Source organism: Lygodium microphyllum, chromosome 26 (assembly GCF_053477565.2).
Source record: "Lygodium microphyllum isolate KBCC chromosome 26, Lygodium_microphyllum_v1.1.10, whole genome shotgun sequence".
Taxonomy (NCBI): Eukaryota; Viridiplantae; Streptophyta; class Polypodiopsida; order Schizaeales; family Lygodiaceae; genus Lygodium; species Lygodium microphyllum.
The window spans coordinates 97,698,055-97,720,497 of NC_141160.1; the positions used below are offsets into that span (position 1 = coordinate 97,698,055).

The 22,443-nt window shown below is 42.3% G+C and overlaps 1 protein-coding gene across 2 annotated transcripts in view; it reads right to left on the reverse strand.

Annotated features, from left to right (window-relative positions):
- LOC148013585 (C2 domain-containing protein At1g53590-like) overlaps window positions 1-22,129 on the reverse strand; it is a 52,384-nt gene extending 30,255 nt beyond the window's left edge. The window contains exons 1-7 of one of the 2 annotated variants that reach the window (XM_087668617.1): window positions 21,644-22,129; window positions 14,754-14,828; window positions 14,529-14,672; window positions 4,499-4,594; window positions 4,275-4,406; window positions 4,041-4,193; window positions 3,891-3,932 (exon numbers count right to left, since the gene is read on the reverse strand). In XM_087668617.1, the coding sequence (XP_087524743.1) occupies window positions 3,891-3,932; window positions 4,041-4,193; window positions 4,275-4,406; window positions 4,499-4,594; window positions 14,529-14,672; window positions 14,754-14,828; window positions 21,644-21,805 (804 nt within the window). In that variant the 5' untranslated portion in view covers window positions 21,806-22,129. The remainder of the gene's footprint in view (window positions 1-3,890; window positions 3,933-4,040; window positions 4,194-4,274; window positions 4,407-4,498; window positions 4,595-14,528; window positions 14,673-14,753; window positions 14,829-21,643) is intronic. The other variant, XM_087668616.1, reaches the window with a different exon arrangement.
- Between the last annotated feature and the right edge of the window lie 314 nt (window positions 22,130-22,443).

Here is a 22,443-nt window from a genome sequence, read left to right on the forward strand (position 1 = left end):
ACCATGCAAGCTTGGACCACTAGCAAATCAGTATCATGTCTACATTGTGTGCTCTTTGCATTTGACTACAAGTAGCATCGTGCCTTCATTGCTCTGTTGACTATGTTGTTTTTGTGCTCATGCTAGCTAAGTGAGTTTGACTACGTCTAGCAAATGATAGCTTCATATTGCTTGGTTACAAATGTACGCTTGCTTGTCACCATGACAAGATGCATCCATTGGATCGGTTATGACAAGCCTTGACATGCAAAGTTGCCCACATTATCTGTGCACTTGACCTCATGTTGCTTTCACCTTTCAAATGCAGTTGATGATTGCAACGTTTTACCCTACGCCATGTGTTGACGCATATTGTGGGCCTTCTAGCCGAATCCAGCATGTTTCTAACTTACTGATTGTCCAATGCTAACATGCAATGTTAATCCTATTTAGGATTTGAATCCTTATTTTACGTACGCTTGATTGCATCTTAGTGTGCACTTGATTGAGTCATTGCTCAATACATTGACTACAGTTTGTAAGCCTTAGCTCGTTCCCATGCATGCTAGTTTGTGTTTTGAGTTCTTTGCATTCCTATCACACTCCTTTGCTACTCTCTCCCAACAAAGGTAATGTGTAAGTACTTTTCCATTCTCATTTCCCTTCATCATGATCATGTTGTTACCCTTGTGATTGAGAGATTTATTCTTCTGACATGGAGCTTTGGTTGAGTGCTATGGTAATGGCTCTAGTGAACAGTTCTTCTCAGCTCTGGTAATATTGAACGCCCTCATATGCTCCTAACCAGAAGAGGCAAGTGCAAGGGTGGAGAGAGGGCATGTCCATGCTCTTTTTTTGCTGGTAAATTTGATGTGTGTCGTCAAGTTCATGTTTATGCTAATCAGAACCTTGGATTGGTGTGTCCAACACCAAGTTCATGTTGGGACGTGCAAGATCTGTTCATGAGGTCTAGCACGAGGGGACCCAAAGGGCATGCATATGCTCTAGTGGAGGAATATTGGAGTCACCACGAGCTATCCTCGAGCTTATGTGGCTACAAAAGGTACAAGTTGGCTAGCTTCACTACTTTGCTTTCAAAGAGGGATTATGGCATTTAGACTTCTTCTTTAGGGTGCTTTACTAAGGCGCATCCAATGGACTACACGCTTATGGATTATCCATGGTGCACCCGGGTGTTATTGTTCTTTGCTTGTTCACCTGTGCTCTAAGAGGGTGTTAGAAGTAGTCATATCACAGGCTCACAAGTGCTTATGCCCTATGGACAGACCCTTTATTGTTTATTTGATTATTGGCCAACCTATTTTGTGGTAGGACAACTCCCCTATTTTCTTCTATAAAAGGAGGAAGTATGGCCATGGTCGATAATTCTACTGCTCTATCATCACCAATTGAAGGATGATGCTTGCCAAGCTATTGACGATGGCACCGGCTGTGGAGATGATCACCAGCAGCTGAATAATGGTTGCCACACTCAAGGAAGAGGGGCGCTAGGCTGTGGCAAGAAGTCGAGAGGCTGAGAAATCAAGAAGGATGAGCAGCAATCGTCAAGGATGTTGAGTGGCTGGACAGATCCCCTATTTACAGACACCTCTCCCATGGGGCAGCAACATGTCACCAAAGGGATTCATTGAGAGTCCGTCATATATGTACACCTCTCCCGTGGGGTACATAGTGCAATTGGGTAGATGTGGGCATTGTTGCACCAGCTAAGGATTGAGATAGTACCTGATATACACCCACATCTGAGGATGCACGCATTCGTCAATCGATGTACAATATATTATGAGCTCAGAAAGAGATTCCATTGCTTTTTCCACAACAAGTTTGGGCCTCTCTGCAAGGTGGAGCATGCCTAGGGCTGCTTTTATTGAAGCTCCAAACACATAAAGAGGACCTATGGAGAGTAGCAAGGCAAAGGCAAAGCCAATGAGAAGGCACATTCTTAAAGATTTTCTTTAGCTTTCTCCAAGGCAAGCTTGCCACATACTACTACGTCAGCAACACTTGTACGTTATCCATAAGTCCAAGGGGTCACAACAAAACAAGCAATTGCACTTTGTAGAGCACAGTGCCTACGTCAACCTGGGCACCACTTTTGACCTCCTTACCTTCGGCAAATCTGAGCTATCACTCACCACAGAAAACGAGTATCACCTTTCAGCAGACTCATCATCTTGGATAACACCGTGAGAGATTTTTTTTGCTTTGAGGAGAGAGTAGCATTTCTACTAATTTCAAGAGATCATTTTTACATGATAGTGGTCTACACTTATAACCCTTATGCTTGTAACCACAAGCATATTTAGTTGTTTTCATTTTGATTGTTGTTCTCGAGTCGAGATGACATGGTGAAATGTACTCATTACTTCGTCTCATAGGCCTTTCTGCCTTTTAATAACTTCTTCCCTCCCTTTTTTTTTTGGTAATCAAGTAGCTATCCTAGTGGTCAGCCACTTATTTTATTAACCCATTGACCTAGGTTCAAATCTACCTTTCTTTACACCTACACTAAATGACTATGCAGAATGCAGAAGTTGAATCCACTTCTGATCACCACACATTCAACTTAACTAGCTGAGCTACATCCATTTGATTCCTCCCCCTCTCCCTCCCCCCCCCGCCCCCCTCCCCCCCAGTGTGTGTGTGTGTGTGTGTGTGTGTGGAGAAAGTGTGCACGCATGCATGCATTCATTGCTTCCATTTGCACACACACAGTTGTAACCCCCTCACTGTGCGCTTTTTCTGCCATATCCCTCAAACCACCCGAGGATGCCTTGTATATTTTTTATTGATTTTGCATTCAGCTACAGCTACTGTTTAGCACACTTTTTTGTTGTCTTCTTCTAAGTAATATAATTATCCACTCTTTATTTTGGTTTTAAAAAGAATTGCAATACAAGAATGAATGCTAATGCAACCAGGTGCCACTTAAGCAATGCCCTCACAAGGAAATTGTTTGCCTTGCTCAAGCGCCTTTGGAGGCAGCATAATGCACAGGCACCTACAGAAAGGATGTTGATGTCACAAACAATGGACAGAAATCGTAATCTGTATGTGCCAAGAAGGGTAAGCAACTCCCTCTCAAACAAGTCAGTCAATGCCGAAGGGGCCGAAGTTGGCTCTAGTGCCCTGAACAGTAGGAGAAGCATCTGAGCTGGAAACCTATGAGGAGAATAGGCCTTTGGTGGCAGCATCAAGAAGATGCCCAAAACTCGGCCTTGAGAGGAAGCAAACAGTCTCCAACTCCATGCTGATCAGGAAAGAGAGAACACGGAGCCAAACTGAAATACGAGCCTATCATGTACATGCCAGAGGAGAGACCTGGTAACCTACATACCAATGCTTCATATTGAGATACTTTTGGTACAAAGCTAAACATAAAAAGCGAACTGAAATGAGTAGTGCAGTGGAAGAAGTAAGGAAAATGCCTAAAAAAGACACTCATGACAATTAGCCTATGGGCCTGACTTGACAGTTAGGCTAAAAAGTTGGGGAATGACTAGCTGGACTTGCCTAAGAACCTCTCTTGAACAACAAAATGGGACCAACTAATCATCAAAAGAACTTTTAGGGAGGTCAGAAGCCCAGATACAGAAACCAGACACCAGTCACCAGAGAAATGGGGTTTCACACTTATAATGCAAAAATAAGGCCAATAAAATTGGAAGCTTACAAAATGTATAGGAGATGGGATATAACTCTGTCCATTATTAATTAATAAACTCAATAACAAAATGTGCCCTGGTGCAGATCATCTCTAATATTTGGACTCCTCAATTGTGGATATATTTATTTATTAATATCCCAAATCATACATAGAAAATACCCAGAAACAAAGTATAGAGTTCCATTCACTTGTTAGGTTGCACAACTGTGCCCAGGAAGCATACCTCCACAAGAGACTGCTCAAAAACATCTGCTACCATTTTCTCCTGAAAACAGTTTGCTAGAGATTACAGTATGCAGATACAGTAGAATCCACAAATTAACATCAAAGCTTCAACTTTGATCAATAAACTAAACTGGAAAGCCCAAACTACCATCCATCCTGCCACCAAAGGAAGCTCACTGACATTCATGCCATGAGTAGACAGTGGCCTAGCAGTCATCTGAACATAAGGGGGATTTTCAAAGCAAATCCGTACACGACTCAAGAAAGGCCATTCATTTGAGAATCTTACTCCAATTCGAACCTGACATCCAGAAACCAAAGTTAGTTCCCTTTACCAATAACAAAACTTCTTACATGGCACCACCCAAAAACAACACAGTACCTTTCCTTCAATTTGTAGCCTTGAGATATGAATGTTAGTCCATAAGCCAAATCCTAGACGGCGCCTCATTTGCACAGCAAGAATTGCATCCATATCTTCTGCTGCTAAAAAATCCAAGCACATATCCATCACCTGCGAATCTTGACAATAGAAGATATCATTACAAAAAAAAGAAAATGACTCTTAAGCAATCCCTGCATAAGTATAAAACTACAGGTTATCACCAGGTGATCATCATCATTGGAACGCTCTAATGTCCGAACTCCAGTGAACATAGGTGGGCTTCTGCCTAGATACAAATGCCGCAAGGTTGCTTGCCTCTAGAAGGAACATAAAACCCATTCAATTGTAGTGATAAGGACTTGTTTTCACAAGTAAATCATCCAAAACATACACCTACACTTAGAAATGCATCCTATTATCTTAAACAGTTCTCTTCATTATTTTTGTCAGTCCATACAACTATACCTTACTTTTGTGCACAGTATTTTCCAGTTGATTCATAAAAATAAACATAATATAAATCTGAAATACAATCCAGAACCATTTCTAGAAACCCATTGGATACATCCATAACTCATGTTTCTCAACTGTTTTAAGTTTATTCTCAACATAAACGATGGGCTGAAACTGTCAATGGCATTTACTAACATGCTACTGTCAATGGAACCAGCTATAAACCATTGAAAACTTAACATAATCTGTTCATAAACTGATCACTTGCCGATATGAGAACCGATCACAAACTACTGCAAATGTGACCTCAAACTGATCACAAACTGATTGCAAAAACTGATCTGCAATCGATGCAAAAACTGATGCAAAACTAATCCCAAAAGTGAACATAAACGGTTCTCAAACTGATCGAAAACTGAGTTGAAACTGATCAGAATTTTGGTCTCAAAACTGAGGCAAAAACTCGCGCCAAACTAATCATGAACTTATCACAAACTGATGCAAAAGTATAGTCTTAGAGCCACGGTAACAACCATACTCATCTGCATACACCTCATAGTGACTAGTACACTGAGTAGGACCCCATGGCAGACATACTATCTGCATAGTACCTTGGATGCATGCTGAATGCATCCAAGATCCAGTACATACGAGAGCTGTCCACACAATTGGAGCAATGGAAGTTCTACCTCCCCCTTGAGCATCAAGTAATACTCCTAACCCCTGCTCTGTTGAACCTGACTAAGCCCGAGCTGAAGTTGGCTATGACTAAAAGACTTATCTAGGTAAAGTTGCAACAATTGAGATTGGTCTGCCAAGTCATCCTCTTCCATCCACTTTGCATCTATCGATAAAACAATGCCGAAGCTTCACCAAGAAGCATATGGAAACTTTACCTCCAGCTTTACTTGCCTCGAAACCTCCACTAGGTTGTAGGCCTTTCTTCCCCTTAAGCATTGCAATGCTTTATACTTTCACATTGTTGCAATTCCAACTTAACTAATATGCAACATTGCATCCAATCGACTGGCCCCTCATGTTAGAGGTAGAGTCATCCCCTAGACAGGCTGTGTTAGGGTTTCTGCACAGTACAATAGTATACAGCATACGGCAAAGGGGACACGTCAGCCGCAGGATGCCACGTCAGCAGCTACAATTGGACTGTCTGCAGTCGTACTGTTTTTTTATTGTTTTTTTACTGCAGTCGGCCGACCTGGTGCTGGTATTTCCTAATTTTTGGCTATAAATAGCCAATTGGTAGCACACTCAGTCATTCATACATTTCAGATTCTGGTCTTGAGATCTGTTGGCTGAGACAGATTGTGCTTTGGCTGACGAAGATCGAGGTCATCAAGTTGGAGACACACGCAGATATTTCCTCTGCCCCCGTGTATATTTCTACACTCTTATACAGCATACTACACTACAGATTTTCTGCATTTACACTCTCATTTTCTCTCTCTTCTCTCTATGTTCACTCTCTCTCAGTCTATGTCCTACGCTTCTGCATCGTTGCACTCTGACATGGTATCAAAGCGGTGAAGATGGACTAACTGAGGGCTGAACCTATCTGAAGAGGAAATTTCAGCATGACACAAGGCTGCATTTCTAGGATTCGAGGGCGAGTGGGAGGGCTACGCATCGGATCAAGGCTGAAGCGAGCATGGGCGTGCGGGAAAGGAGTCCAATCAGTGAAATTGCTGCAGGTTATTGCCGTTCAAAGGGGAGAAAGGCTGCGTTTGAGACCTTCCATTGCAGATTTTACCTTTTCATTGCCTCCAGCGAGTGAAGAAGGTTTGGGCAGCGGAGGAACCAGCCCTAGAAGGCTTGTTTTCACAGTCAGAGGGGGTTGTGCTTATGTAGGTATTGTAGGTTAACATGTCTACAAAGACTGATTTGGAGTTCCAAGCGATCATGGACAGGAAGGTGCCTGTCCTACTGGCTCTTCCATCATATCAAAAGCTTGATGGTGACAATTACCACATCTAGCGGGTGATGATGTTGGCAATTTTGGAGTCTTATGATTTGGCAGAACTAGTGATGGAGCATATTAACAGGTCCTCGGTGAGGAATGAGTCCAAACTCTCTTCCAATGCTCATGCGGAGTTGACCAAGCCCCAGTCTCATTGGGACAAACTAAATGCCAGGATTCGATCTTTTCTGTTTCTGTCTTGCACTACAACCATGATAGCTCACATCGAGCACTTGACGGTAGCTCGAGAGATATGGCTGGAGCTTGATCAGATGTACAACTGGATGACCCTGATAAAGAGGGTTTCTTTGGAGGTGCAGATATGGACCTTGTCCGTAAATAAGTCTTCTTCGCTTCGGGAACACATCAACAAGCTTCGGCAGCTTCAGATGTAGGTTCAAAATGCGGGGAAGCCTATTTCCTCCGAAGACATGGCGATCACTTTACTGTCCCTGTTGCCACCATGATTCGGTACCTTTTATTCCGCTCTTATTGCATCAAGGCAGGAGTCGACTCTTCGGTGGGAAGAGTTGGTTCCTATGGTCTTGGACCAGGAGGAACAGTTGAAGGGATAGAATGCTTCCGAATCGGAGGCTTTGGTTGGTCAAGCCTCTCATAAGAGGGGGAAGGACCAAAAGAAGAAGAAGGAGGACAACAATCCAAGAAGGACAAGGAGAAAAAATCGACTTGCCATATTTGTGGAAAGACCGGTCATTGGAAGAGGGATTGCCCCGACAAAGACAAGAAGGACACGAAGGATTCTGGAGCAATAGCTGCACCCTCATCAGCTGCTTTTCTACACTTAGCAATCATTCGGGACTCTACACCGAAGACTTCTGATGCTGCGATGACAGCTCCCCAGGCTTGCGAGTGGATCGTGGATAGTGGTGCCTCCCGGCACATGACTCCTTCTCCCGTTGGTGTTGCCCATTTGCGACCTTCACGTGGGCAGATTCTCATTGGAGACAGCTCTTTTGTGTCTATTGCTGCGCGGGGTGAGATGCAGCTTATTCCAAATGGACGCGGTGGTACCCACACTTCTGAGGTGTTGCATGTGCCAGGTTTGGGGTATCATTTACTTTCGGTCCATAAGATTTGTGCTCTTGGTCTCTTGGTGGAGTTTGATAGTGATACTGTTCGAGTCCTTGATCGTGGATCGAGGAAGGTTCTCTCTACAGGGTATAAGGAGAATGGCGTCTACAAATTGAAGTCTTCTTCAGCTCTTACTTCTCTTCTTCTTACTTCTCGGACACAGTCCAAGCTATGGCATGCTCAGTTTGGCCACCTGAACTACGAGTACCTTCGAAAGGCATCGCGAGGGTCGTTTGTCCGAGGATTGCCGGACATAGTGGTGAGCCATCAACCATATGTCTCTTGCATTCGTGGGAAACTGCATCGGGATGCAATTCCCAACAAAGCTTCTAGGCGGTCTACTTCACCCATGGAGCTTGTATCTACGGATCTTTGTGGCCCGATGAGGACCAAGTCCCTGAAGGGGAGCTTGTACTTCATGTTGATCGTAGATGACTACACAGGATGACTTGGGCCTATTTCTTGACTTTGAAGTCGGAAGCTTTCTTTCACTTTAAGGATTGGTTTCTCTTTGAGGTGAACCATTCTGGCCGGCAACTAAAGACCTTGTGTTCAGACAAGAGAGATGAATTTATGTCTAATAAGTTTGCTCATTTTTGTGCACAGAGGGGCATTCACCAGGAGTTTGCTAACACCAACACTCCCCAAGAGAATGGCATTTGGGAGCGGAAGAACCGAAATGTGATCGAGATGGCATACACCATGATGAAGCACCGACAGACATCTCAGTTTTTGTGGGCCGAGGCAGTGGCTACCGCAGTTCACATCCTCAATCGATCTCCGACTTCGGCCGTTGACAGGATGACACCTTTTGAGACTTACTTTGGGACTAAGCCTGATGTCACTTATTTTAGGATCTTTGGGTGTGACGCTTATGTGCACATCCCAAAGACACAGCGTGACAAGTTCGAGCAACTTCCTAACGACAGGTTTTTGTTGGCTATAGCTCCCAATCCCAAGGTTATCATCTATTTGATCCCATCGAGCGGGACGTCTACATGAGCTGCAATGTGCGGTTTGTGGAAGTTCCGGCCACAGAGGGGGGTGAGGAGCGCCCCGTTCTTGGAGATCCAGGGAAAAGTTAGGCTCCCGAGACAGTTCCTTTGGAGCGAGAGTCTTTTAATGGAGATTCTCCTTCTGATTCCGAGTCTTCACTTCCACTAGCCACCCCCGAGGAGATTCCGCCAGTGGATGTTCCTGAGTCTTCAGCAGATGGAGATCAATGGGGAGGAGAGGTTTGTCCTCCTCCTCGTTGGGCCCATGACACACTCCGAGATTCAGGGATCGAGAGGATCCTTGAGGAGTGGGAATTGCAAGATGGACCGCGGAGGTCACGAAGGAACCAGGCACATTCTTTGAAGCTTGTTTGCTCCAACTATTGTTTGCTAACCCATGTTATGCAGGATCGTGAGCCCACTTCAGTGAAGGAGGCTTTGCAGTCTGAGCATTGGCGGAAGGCCATGAAAGCCGAGTTGGAGGCTATTTAGAGGAATGGCACTTGGTCTCTTGTGCCTCGTCCCTCTCACAAGAAGGTGATTGGTGTCAAGTGGGTCTTCAAGACCAAGTACCTTAGCGATGGTTCTTTGGACAAGCACAAGGCTCGCTTTGTTGCTAAAGGTTTTGCTCAACGCCCAGGCATTGATTTCCATGATACTTTTGCCCCCACTGCTCGTATGGCGACTATTCGAGCTGTTCTTGCCTTGGTTGGCCATAGGAGATGGCCTGTCTATCAACTGGATGTGAAGTCGGCCTTTCTGAATGATGACTTGCAGGAGGAGATCTATGTTGAGCAACCTCCTGGCTTTGGATACTCGGATGGGAAAGTTTACAGGTTGAGGAAGACTTTGTATGGCCTCAAGCAGGCTCCGCATGCATGGAACGAGAAGATTGACTCATTTCTTCAGTCAAAGTTGAGATATCGGAGCTCCAAGGCTGATCCGCAGCCTTATGTGCACATTTCCGAGGTTGGTTGTTTGTGTTGTACGTTGATGATTTGATTCTGACAGGGGATCATGCACAGAAGGTCCGAAAGACCAAGACAGCTTTACATCTGACATTCGAGATGACGGATTTGGGGCTTCTTTGTTTCTTCTTGGGTCACAAGATCTATCAATCTCAGAGGAGGATTTTCATCTCTCAGCAGGGGAACATTCAGGAGCTCTTGGTGACTTTTGAGATGGAGACTTGTCGGCCCATTACTACTCCTATGGATCCGAATTGGAAGGCCACTTCACACTCAAATTTTCCCATGATGGATGCTTCACGCTACTGTCAATTGATTGGATCTTTGATTTGGCTTCTCAACACTCATGTTGATCTTTGTTTTGCTGTGGGTCTTTTGGCAAGGTTCGTGACTAAACCCAAATAGGTGCATTGGCAGGCTGCCCTAAGGATTCTTCGGTATTTGAGGGAAACTTCTAACTTAGGGATTTCTTATCCCGCAAGTACAGATGCTTCTGATCTGGTTCTTGCACATTGGAGTGACTCGAATTGGAATGGCGATATGGACCACCGACGGTCTACTACAGACTACTGTTTTACCTTGGGTACAGGTGTTATCTCTTGGAGTAGCAAGAAGCAGCCCATGGTAGCCCTTTCTTCTACTGAGGCGGAGTATCGGGTTCTGTCTTCCACCATATGTGAGGTTGTGTGGCTTCGGAGATTGTTGGAGGAGCTTGGTTGCCCCCAGACTCGTCCTACTCTTCTACGGTGCGACAATGAGAGTTGCATTACCTTGATGCGCAATCCTGTATTCCATGCCCGGACGAAGCACATTGAAATCCAATATCACTTCATTCGGGAGAAGCTTCTGGATGGGACCCTTGATGTGGAGTACTACAAGACGGAGGATAATCTTGCATATTTGTTCGCGAAGGCACTTCCCCGGGCTTTACTTCGTCAGCATTCCAGATTCCTTAGTCTGATGCCTCGTCCAGGATCTGAGAGGGGGTGTTAGAGATAGCGTCATCCCCTGGATAGGCTATGTTAGGGTTTCTGCACAGTACAATAGTATACAGCATATGGCAGAGGACACGTCAACCGCAAGATGCCACGCCAACAACAAGATGCCACATCAGCACAATACGGACGCCACGTCAGCAGCTACAGTCGGATTGTCTGCAATCGGACTGTTTTTTTATTGTTTTTTACTGCAGTCGGCTGCATTAAAGACCTGGTGTTGGTATTTTCTATTTTCTGGCTATAAATAGCCAGTTGGTGGCACAATCAGTCATTCATTCATTTCAGATTCGGGTCTTGAGATCTGTTGGCTGAGACAGACTGTGCTCTGGCTGGCGGAGATCGAGGTCATCAAGTCGAAGACACACGCAGATATTTCCTTTGCCCCCGTGTGTATTTCTACACTCTTATACAGCATACTACACTGCAGATTTTCTGCGTTTACATTGTCTCCTTTTCTCTCTCCTCTCTCTGTATTCACTCTCTCTCAGTCTATGTCCTACACTTCCGCATCGCTACACTCTAATACCTCATGTGTACCTGACATGCTAGGAGCACCAAATGCATTAAGAATCATTCTTGTCTGCATACTTTGGACCATTGCAATGTGAAACATCATGCTATTGTATTGGCTCTTTCTTCAATGCATCTTGTTGTTCCGAAGATCTCAATGATAATTTCCTCTTCTGGCCTTTACTACCCTTCTTTAAGGGTTTAAAAAGCACATAAACTAAGGATCGTTTGCCAAATACATAAACATTTCAGTTGCTGGCCTTAGCTGATCTTTAAACAGGTCATTGAATTCCTCTTCCTCCTGCTAATCATCAACTTCAAGAGACCTAGAAGGACCCACCTCTTGTCCAATTCCCTCATTCTCAACTTGATACCATGTTGCGTGCCTTGCCCAAGATCATGCATTGCATTTTTCCTAATACTTTGTGAATTTTCAGAATGAGAGGCATCATCCTTGCTTGATCCCATCTCACTATCTAAAGGCATTCTCATTGTAAAGCTCAATTGAATACAACTTCAGTACTAGAGCAAAGCTTCTAACCTTCAATCAGGTGCCTCAAGCCCACCAAGTCAAGGGAATTGATAGTATGCCAACGATGGAACCATAAAACCAGCGTTCCTTCTCGGATAGGGTCTTGATTTAATACTAATTACAACAAGCATAAAATTCACATAAACTGAAAATGCAAATATTACCACTTTAATCTTGGACATTGGACACCTTGTAGACCCAAAATGGATGGAGTACAATTGAGCTCCTCTAACGTCCTTCACTAATCCAAGTGCTTCTTGCTATCAAAACTAACCAAGCAGCCTCCAAATCAATTTGCCCCTTGGTTTACTTGGGAATTGGCCTTCACCCTACTCCTTGAAAGACATATTCAACCCCGAATCTAATACTAGCCGACCGACCTCTTGAATGTCCTTGAAATTCCTCAACTTCAGCTCTAGAATTCAAATCCTAGGCCCTCAATTTTGAGCACGCATCCCGAGGCAACCATCAAAACCCTGATTTCTATTGTAAATTAAGATTTATAGCAGAGATTGATTGAAATCTCTTTCTTTGATGGCTCAAACTGTTGAAAAATATTGAGATAACTTGAGAGATGGATGGGAGATAAGAGAGAAATTTCAGAGTCTCATCGCAAGAAACACTGAAAGCTTGCTACTGTCTTGCTTAAATAGCCATGGAAGCTGTCACTATAGCTTAGGACCACCAAAAAGACTGTTGCCCCCTCCTATATGATGTCATCCAAAGGACCTCGGGTTGCAGTCACCTACTCCTAGAGGTCTCCAAATTGTTGTCACTTGCTATAGGATTGATCCATGGTAACTATAAATCACATCAGCAGCCTCCCCTTGCTCTCTAACAATCTTCTTCTCTCTCACAATGGCTAGAATAGACTACCACCAACCCCTAAAAACGTTTTTCCCACTTGCATGGGCAAATTTTCCCAAGTCGCAATCTTCTAATTCCATTTTTCAACATTATCCAACTTATTAAATTAATTTTCAAAATATTAATTTTTAAAATATTAATTTTGAAAATTAATTTAATAATTATTTTAGCACTCAAAAAATTAATTTCACTAGCCTATAATTAAATCAGTCTTCCAAGTATCCCTAAGTAGTTATTAGCTCTTAGACCGGCATTAATTAATTAATTAATGCCTAGTCTCTAATGTCACCACTAACATTAGTGGCCAATAAATTGGTCTAGGCCCAGACCTCTGACAATCGGTACCACCTAGTACCTATCGGGCATAACTTATTACAACTTTTACCTTTGATATCTACTACATTCTCAGGGTCCTTGGCCTATTACCATGAAATAACTGCCATGTACATCACATGTGCTAAACAACCTTGCACATTTGATTAATATCTTAATCAAAGGTTATTGGCAAGATTAGAGCATCTTAAAATTTCACATCCCCATGATACTCAACCTTCCATTAAGACATCTACAATAAAAAATAAGGTAGAAATCATAATCTAAAATGTCATTGACCACTCAAAAGCTTTAGCAAAAGAGAAGTGCCAACACCACCTTGATGCACTTGGTAGTCTATACAACTATACCTTACTTTTGTATACAATATTTTCTAGTATAAAAGAAGCAACAACCTCTTGATTCCTGAATTACTAGATTCACATCAATAGATTTGGGTATCAGCACTGTTGGAGTGGTCGGCTGCTTTTCATCCCTGTATTCTCATCAAGAGTTGATCGATACCATTTTGTTTGAAGTTGGCACCTTCGAGCTCATATGAAGATTGGAATTCTTTCATGACGATGATCGGTTCACCATGGGGTTTTCTACTTGCTGCAAAATCATAGCTTATTCACCAAGATAGGCATTGGCGAGCTCTGCAAACGAATACGACTGCTGCTTCATATTGAAGGAACCTTCCGGCCTGCTGATGAGGAGCTTCGACCATCTCTTTCGGCAACCACAACATCTGATGTGCACATTTGGAGGAGGCAGATGTCGTGACACTGGGCGTTGGATCTTTTGCATTTGAAAGACGAGAAGTCCTACCCTCTCAAGAATATTGTCATTACACAAAATATAGGCCCTAGTTCCATATTCTTTTCACTTAATCCACACATCAGACAAGATAGCTCAGATCTAACTCCTTCCTTCTCTAATGCACACGCATCTCGTTTCCAAAACTAGCCAGAACTACAAACTCCATTTTTTGCCATTTCCAGAACTCCCCTGTACTATGACTACCATGTGGCAGATTTTATGCAGTAAGTATTGAAAAATCAGGAATTTGTATAAACATATGCATAGAAGTAAGATGCCGACAGATATTACATACAACAGCATGACTAGCCCAACATTTTGTAACATTGAAAGAAAGAATGCCACATCATAATGTTCAGTTTTTCATAAGGAAAAGGTTATGTGCAGTTTGCAGTTACCTGCTCTTGATCCCATTGCCATATGCACTCTTAAGTCCATGTTACTAACCTATTCAGATTTGTAACCCTCTCTTTAACAAATTTGGCTGCACAGTTGTAACTTTCCCTTGCCTTTCAACTTTCTAAGACTTTGCAATCCAATCAAAATACAGCTCTCAACTTTACACCTTTCATGTAATTGAAACAATCTTGTCTATAATTTAACCAAACAAAAAGCATGGCTCAAAGAACAAGAGATTTGTTTAACATCCCTAAAGAAAACAAGCAATTCAATTTGTGAGACCAAGGCTACATATTTTCTGTGAGCACATAAAAGTGAACTTGTGTCTTACAATTGTCCATGGTTTGTACTTATCCAGAAACCAAGGAATCAGTGCTTTCAAAAGCTGCTGTGACACAAACTCCTCAAGAAAATGCGGCCATATTTTTTGAATAACTTGATTAAGCCATTGTGCTGACTCAAGGTCTGAAAGAGGCTGCAAACATAACAAGAGCATAAGCACTTGTAAAGCGTAGAAATTGGTATGCTAAGAGGCTTCATTTCCTTCATTTTTTACCAGTCTTTGAGATGCAGACCTCCTCTCTTCACTCCGAACTTGTCTTCGTATCCTTGTAATATAATTCATATCAGCCTGCAAAACAAAAATTGACTCCTTATCTACTAAGCACAACCGAACCATAGTAAAAACCTTCTAACTTATACCAGGAACAGTCAAAAACCACAAAGCAAAGTGCAGAAATACCCATGCAAAACTTGTTGCTGGTCATACATTTTACAGACATTCTCGACACCATTTTGCACTCAGCCAGGATTTGACACTATTGTTTAGGATACTGAATCACAGTCTATACCCCCACTTGAAAAATTCTGGTGAGTTCCAACATCACACTCGATTATCCTTAAGAGGGGGTTGAGCCACTTCCTTGTGCTCAAGTTGAAGCCTGGATAAGACCAGAGAAACATCTGCTACATTATGGCTTGCTCCAGTGGCATCAATCCCTATGGTTTTAGTTCCAGCTCTGGAACTCAAGCTATCAGAAATTGTTCATGGCAATTTGCAGACATTACTTGGTCTGTAAAAGTTGCATCACTTTGAATTAATGACTTAACCACAAACAATTAAAGCCAATGCATTCGATAGGGGACACCCAACAGTGAAAAGGCAAGGACCCTGTAACACCCGCATAGATATCCAACCTGCACATATGCCACAAGCCATACAAAGCATGCAATGAACCATAGGAACGCAGGTCAAGCTCACCTTCCAACCATCGAGCCAAACAGCTCACCCTTGAGCATGGGGCCAGCAGCATACCCTGCCAAGCACCAATGCCAATATCCCATAGCATCAGCACTCACCATTCCAGTGTGCAGATCAAGCTGCCATAGGCCTCGAGTCCAAGTGCAGTGATCACACAAGATGTGGCATAAATGAGCCCATGAGTCCTTTTTATTGACCCCTTAACCACCCTAGCCTTAGGGCACTTCACACGTAGTGACCTAATGCTTAGTGGTTAGTGGCCAATACCACAAGTGCCCATCCAAGATGTCCACAAATCTAACAGAAGGCAGCCCAAGGGGCTATCACTCCAAGGATATGGCCATATTTTTGTTAAGCTACCTCAACATTAGCCTAAAAGTTAATCCCAACTTAAAAGCAAATTTGTCTCTGCTATTGTATAGCCCCAAAACATCCTCTAGATAAAATTTATTCAAATTACAAAACTCCAGAGTTTTTGGCAGGACCATTGGCTAAAAAGTTCTATAAAAGGAGATCGTGCACTAGACCACTTTTTCATCTTGTCATCGCAAATCCCTGATTCTTAGTGGTAGCCATCAGCCCTTGTCATCATCATCCTCATTGCCATCATATCCATCAGCGGAGGAATGTGTTACGAGCTGCCACCATGCCTTCCATCAACTGTGTTTCCACCAAGAACTTCCACCTACCATCCTACTTACATGAAGTAGTCAAACACTGAGCAGTGAAAAGTGGGCGAGAAATGTTATGGGTCTATTACTCACATGTCTATATCATACACAATGATGCATATATAGTATATACACTTTTTCAACTCCTCACAACTCCTATTATCATAACCCCAAAACATTCTCTAGAAAAAGCTTATTCAATTTACAAACTCCAGAGTTTTTGGTAGGACAACTGGCTGAAGGAGTTCTATAAAGGGGGCATGGGCTGGACCACTTTTTCATCCCCGTAGTTCCAAATCCTTGATTCTCACTAATTGCCATCAGCCTTCGCTGTCATCCTCTCATTGCTATCATCTCTATCAGATGAGGAGTCTCTTAGGAGTTGCCACCATGTCTTTCATCACATGCATCTCCACCAAAGCTGACACCCGGCCATCCTCCTACCCAAGGTAGTCAAAACAGCGAGCAATGAAAAGAAAACGAGAAATGTTATGGGTCTATCATTCAAATGTCTATATCATATTCAATGACACAAATATACATTCTTCAATTCTGCTCAAACATACTCGTTGCAGTGCCTTAACATGGTAAGGAAGCATACTACACAAACATGCAAGAAATATAAAAACGCTTCAAATATCTATACCAAAAAGGCCAATACACAATTTATTAATGGCAACACAACACATTACTTTGTACAAAAAGCAAAACCACAATAAGAGAAGTCCAAGCCACAACATGTCCATATCAGACTAGTGTCTGCTAGCTATAGCAATTGGCAATTAGATTCACTTCATCATCCACATTCTCCTTCTCCCTCTCCAATTGAAATTGCTTATAGTTTACACAAGGTGATTGAAATGTCCCCCTTGGATCCAACCTGCACACGAGACACAACACAAGTCGTACCCATAGCAAAGAACATAAAAGAAATGGACATCAGGCTCACCTCCCAGCCATAGAGCCAAATGGGCTCACCCCCGAGCCTAGGAGCTCGCAACATACCAAGCCACAACCACATCTCAAGAGCTAGTGTCCCATGCCACCAACTGGCACCACCCTAGTACGCGGATGGTCAGCCTCCACGCTAAGAGTCCAAGAGTGGTGGTCGCACAATGCTTTAGTCCTATAAATAGCACTTGGCTGCCCTAGCCCTACCCTAATGCATTTGCACTAGGTCACTTTGATGACCATAATGACCAATACAACTAGCACCCCTCCAAATGTCCACGAATATAACAATGATCAATGACAAGATTGATAATCAATGAATCTTTATCAAATGAATAGCACACACATCTTGTAGCTACTCCTTATAGCCTACGCAAGAGGATCAATGACAAGATTGATAATGCATAAATAATTGTAAAATAAATAACATACCTACCTTGTAGCTTAACAAGCCCTCAATGATATAGCAAACATGTAGGAGGTATTTCTAATAGCTTGTCTAGGATCCTAGGCTCATTCATATATACATGTTTATTGACCGAGTCCCTACATCCTTGGAAAATTTTCATAAAACTTCATGTAGAGTGCATAACTTGATCTTTTTTATCACAAAATGAACTCAACAAGCCCAACAACTTATAAAACCGCTATAAACATTACATGTTCTTATTTTTTAGGCTTCCCGTCATTGACAACTTTTCACAACATATATTTTAAACGCGCTATTTTTTGGATGTTAAAAAAAGGACATGTTTGCTCTCTTTATATAGCATAAACCCTACTAGCATGTAAAGTCAAAGAAACTCTCTCATTTTTTTTAGGGAGAAGAAAAATTTTCTATTAATAACACCTCCAACCAAATCCCCCCCAAGCAAAATACAAAGTACAAATATCCTTGTAAAGAGCAACTGAGTATGTTATAAATCTAATGATTGTGTGAAGAACAACCAATCTGGTGGGCTATAATACCAATCCAATGGGGTGTGAACAACCAATCTAGAGGGATATAATGCCAAACCATTTGAGGGGCTAGGTGAAAGAAGATGATGGAATCCCAAGTTCACAAAAAGGTACCTCTCCTCCTCATCATCCTCTCAAAACCACCCTACAACTTCTCCTATCTCTCACAGAGATTATGGATTATCTTTGTCCAAATCCTCAAGTCTTTGCAATGGAGACATTTCAATGGTCTATAGCATGGCCACACCTCACAATCCAAATGTACCAAGCAACAATACTAGCTATCAGCTCCTATCTATGATCATTTTCCCAAGTCCATTGTGCCTGCAAGTAGTCTAGAGTGTGAATCCTACTCAAATATTGGCTACTCATGAAAGGAGTAGCTCAACTAAAAATTCGCACATCTGCATGCTAGGCCTCTATCTATGACCCAAACTACGTCCCCCCAAGTCACAATCATAGTCTCTATTGGATTGTCAAAGACCATCCTCAAGGCTCTCCTTCACCCCTCTTGAGCTCTAGGACACTCATAGTCACAAGTGACAAGGGACAAGGATAGTGACAAGTGACCCAATCCACATGCCAAATGCTAAGCTCCTATGTGTTGATAGCCATAGAAAGAGAGAAATGTTTCTAGGCATGCTAGGCATGAAGTCGTCATCCAACCTCCTCCAAAAGTTTCACAAAAAATGATGTCAAGGGAACTCTCTCTTTTACTGCACATAGAAATAACACTAAATTATACTTTGTCAATACACTATTTTTTGGATGTCAAAAATTATGATGAGCGTGTCCACTTCATACAATAAAACCCCTTCATTGACAATAGCACAAATCCAAAAACACTATATACTTTGGCAACAAAGCATTCTCAATACTAAAGATAAAGGTGTCTTTGCCCTTGTGCTCCCAATACTAGTTGGAGATATGCTAAAGAAGCCAATAGGAGCAGAAGACTCTCTCTCTCTCTCTCTCTCTCTCTCTCTCTCTCTCTCTCTCATATATGTACATGTTTATGAACTAAGTCCTAGATCCTTGGAAATATACTTTACTTATAGTGCTTAAATTGAGCTTTTGACCCCAAAATGAGCTCAAAAGGTCTAAAAACCTACAAAACCATTGTAAACATGATCTATTCTTAGTTTTAAGACATAGCTTTTCAAAAACTAAAATCATCATGCTTTAAAATGCATTGTTTTCAGTTTGTCAATAATGTGATATACTTGCTCCCTTCAATAGCCATAGGAAGAGGGATATCTTCAAAAACCTAAAGTTGTCATCTAGCCTCCTCCAAAAGTCTCTATCACCATGATTTGAGACTATAATCACTTACCTTTAATCAACCGTAATATTGCACCTATGGTTGCTCAAGCCTTTGTTCGACACGAAGCCTAAGGAAAAGCTAACATGCTGCTTTTCTACATTGTATCTAGCATGAGTATGCTATAAGCTATAGTTCAAGAGTAAAATCAATGCACTCACGAATCATAGGAGGCACCTTTACATGTCCCTTTGTTGCCACCCCATTCCTAGCTACAAATCCCTCCAGCATCTTTTAAACCTGAGCTCTCAGCAGTACTTGATACTAGTTGGAGTAGTTGACCAAGCACCCATCTATTGGGGTCCTTATAAAAGCAATCACAATTAACCTCATATCATACAAGGTGGTGTATGTGTAGACGCCCTTGTATACCTTACTAGCCATCTCACCTCAATAAGAGAAAGACTAAGCAAAATCATTGCCCCTAGTAGCCAAAACAAAGGTGCTTCTCTTTCTTCTAGCCTTATTTTTCCCACATGCCTTTGAGTATGCATGTTGAGTGTTGAAATGACTTGTTTTTTGGCTGATTTTTTGTTGTTTTTGAGAGCTGAATGGTTGATTTTATGAGATGATTGATTGATTTAGAAGTGGTTTGGGAGTGTTTTAAATAATAATGATTGTGTTTTGGAAGTTCATGATGTTTGTTGATGATTCTGTGATATTCTGATAGGTTCTGAATGGTTCTGTATACCTTCTGTTTTGTTCTGTTTTGGTCTGTTTTGTTCTGATTGTCTTCTGTAAGGAGGGAAGGAGTATTGATTGATAAAGAATGAGATATTGTGAAAGCTTATTGAATGTTTTGTGAGAGTTTGAAATGGTTTGAGAGTGAGTTATGAGGTTTTGATGACCTTCTGTAACCTTCTGTAGGTCTTCTGTAGAGCTTCTGCTTCTGTTCTGTTCTGTACTGTAGCTGTTCTGGTACTGTTCTGTAGACTGTTCTGTATGCCTTTGTAAGTGTTCTGTGGAATGTATGTGTGACTTTGGGAAAGTTTTCTAGCCTTGGAAAGAGGTGAATACAAGTGCAAAAGAGCTGAAAGAAGTGGAAGAAGTAGCCGTTGAAGACTCAAGTGAAGACTAGAGTGAAGTGACAGTAGTGAGCTGTGAAGAGACACTGTAGTGGCTCTGGTGACTCTTCATATCAGACATACCTCTTGGGAGGGGTATCCATGACCTAAGAGTGATTATTGAGTGTGATTTTGAGAGATTGTAGTGAGGATATGATGTATTATTGATGGAGTGAGAGAGAGAGAGTCAGAGATAGCCAATTCTACTCAAACAGAGTGATTGTATATGAGAGATTGAGAGAGAAGACTATGAAGATATTGAAGATGAATACTATGTGATGTATTTCCATTCAAAGATGGTGTATTTCTTTGATTTCTTTGTTCCATTGATGGATTTTATGAAGATATTGAAAAATATGGTTGATTCTATTAAAATCCTGGGAGATCTACATGATGCTGCATGAAGATTTGTTGTGCCTGGTGTTCTTTTCTTCATTGTGATCATATGAAACATGATAAACAAGCTTGTTGATGTTACAAGATAGATTTTCTTGCAAGAGAATTCCCTTTTCCTTGGTGTTCCTCTTGGGGCTCCAATGCATCACCCTCTTTCTTTGAATTTGCAGTTCTTACTGCCATTACTTCCTGCATACAAGGTTAGGTTGTGATCCTACCAATTATGCTCAAGGAACCTGCCACCACACACCGATGCCTTGTGATTGACCACATTGATCAAGGTGCTAACTCTCTTTCTTTTCTAGCCCTCTCTCTTTGAATTTGCACTTCTTATTGCCATTACTTCCTGGGTGCAAGGTTAGGTTGTGAAGCTAGCAATTATGCTCAAAGAACCCACCAGCACACACCAATGCCTTGTGATTGACCATATTGATCATGGCAATCACTCTCATTCCTTTCAAACCCTACTCATTCTTTCTAACCCTCTCTTTGAATTCGCAATACTTACTGCCATTATTTCCTGCGTACAAGGTTAGGTTGTGATGCTAGCAAATATTCTCAAGGAACCCGCCACCACACTCTGGAATCTGATGCCTTGTGAATGACCTATAGTAGGTGAAGCTAGATAATGATCCCGATTCCTACCATCCTCCAAAATGGCAAAACCAGATGCTATAGACTTCGCGTTGATCATAAAAAGGTAATATATCAACTGTTGTAGGTTACCATTAATCCTGAATGATTTTATCTTTTCTTCAGTAAAGCAATGTCGAGCTACGAAATAAACGCAAATTTGACAAAGAAGATCTGGATAGTAGTGACCTGGTAAAGGAAAGCGAAAGCTAAGATGAAAATCCAGACAGAGGTAAGACGGAAGACGGAGGCGAGCCAGAGCAGGAAAAGCACGACGCCGATGGGCAAGACCAGGGGCTGCCGAGGCAGCATCTGCAGGACCTGTTCCGCAGAAGGCAGGGGCATGGCCATGGCCTCCTTGTTCTGCTCTTTCTTTGCGACCGCGATGGATCTCTTTTTTTCTTCGTAAAAGACCACGATGGATCTCTCTCTCGCGCGCGCGCGCTTTGTGACGATGGTGATTCGATATCTGTAACCTTGGTCTTCAATGTCCTGGACGATTCCTGATCCACTCCTGAATCCTGATCCAGCTTTTTATGAATCATAGATCACCATAGAATGTTCGTATGTACTGTTTCAACTGGGAGATAGAACCGAGCGAGAAGGTGCCTTCTGTCACCCGTGGAAACATTTACAGAATATTCTCAGCTCTTTCATGACTCGCGTGACACTAAGAGTCCCTATAGATTGTGCAACACTTCAAGAGGGCAAAAACGCCCTTCAACCCAAAAAAAAGAGTCATTTTCAAATGTCGTGATTGGCCTTTTTTAAAGTAGTTTGACACTCAGAGTCCCTATTGTGCCTCACTTGAACACGGCAAAAAACGCCCTTGCGACCAAAAAAGAGTCGTTTTCAAAGCTCGCAATCGGCCTTTTTTAAACTAGGTTGACACCCAAAGTCCCTATTGTGCAACACTTGAACAGGGCAAAAGCGCCCTTGCGGCCAAAAAAGAGTCATTTTCAAAGCTCACGATTGGCGTTTTATAAACT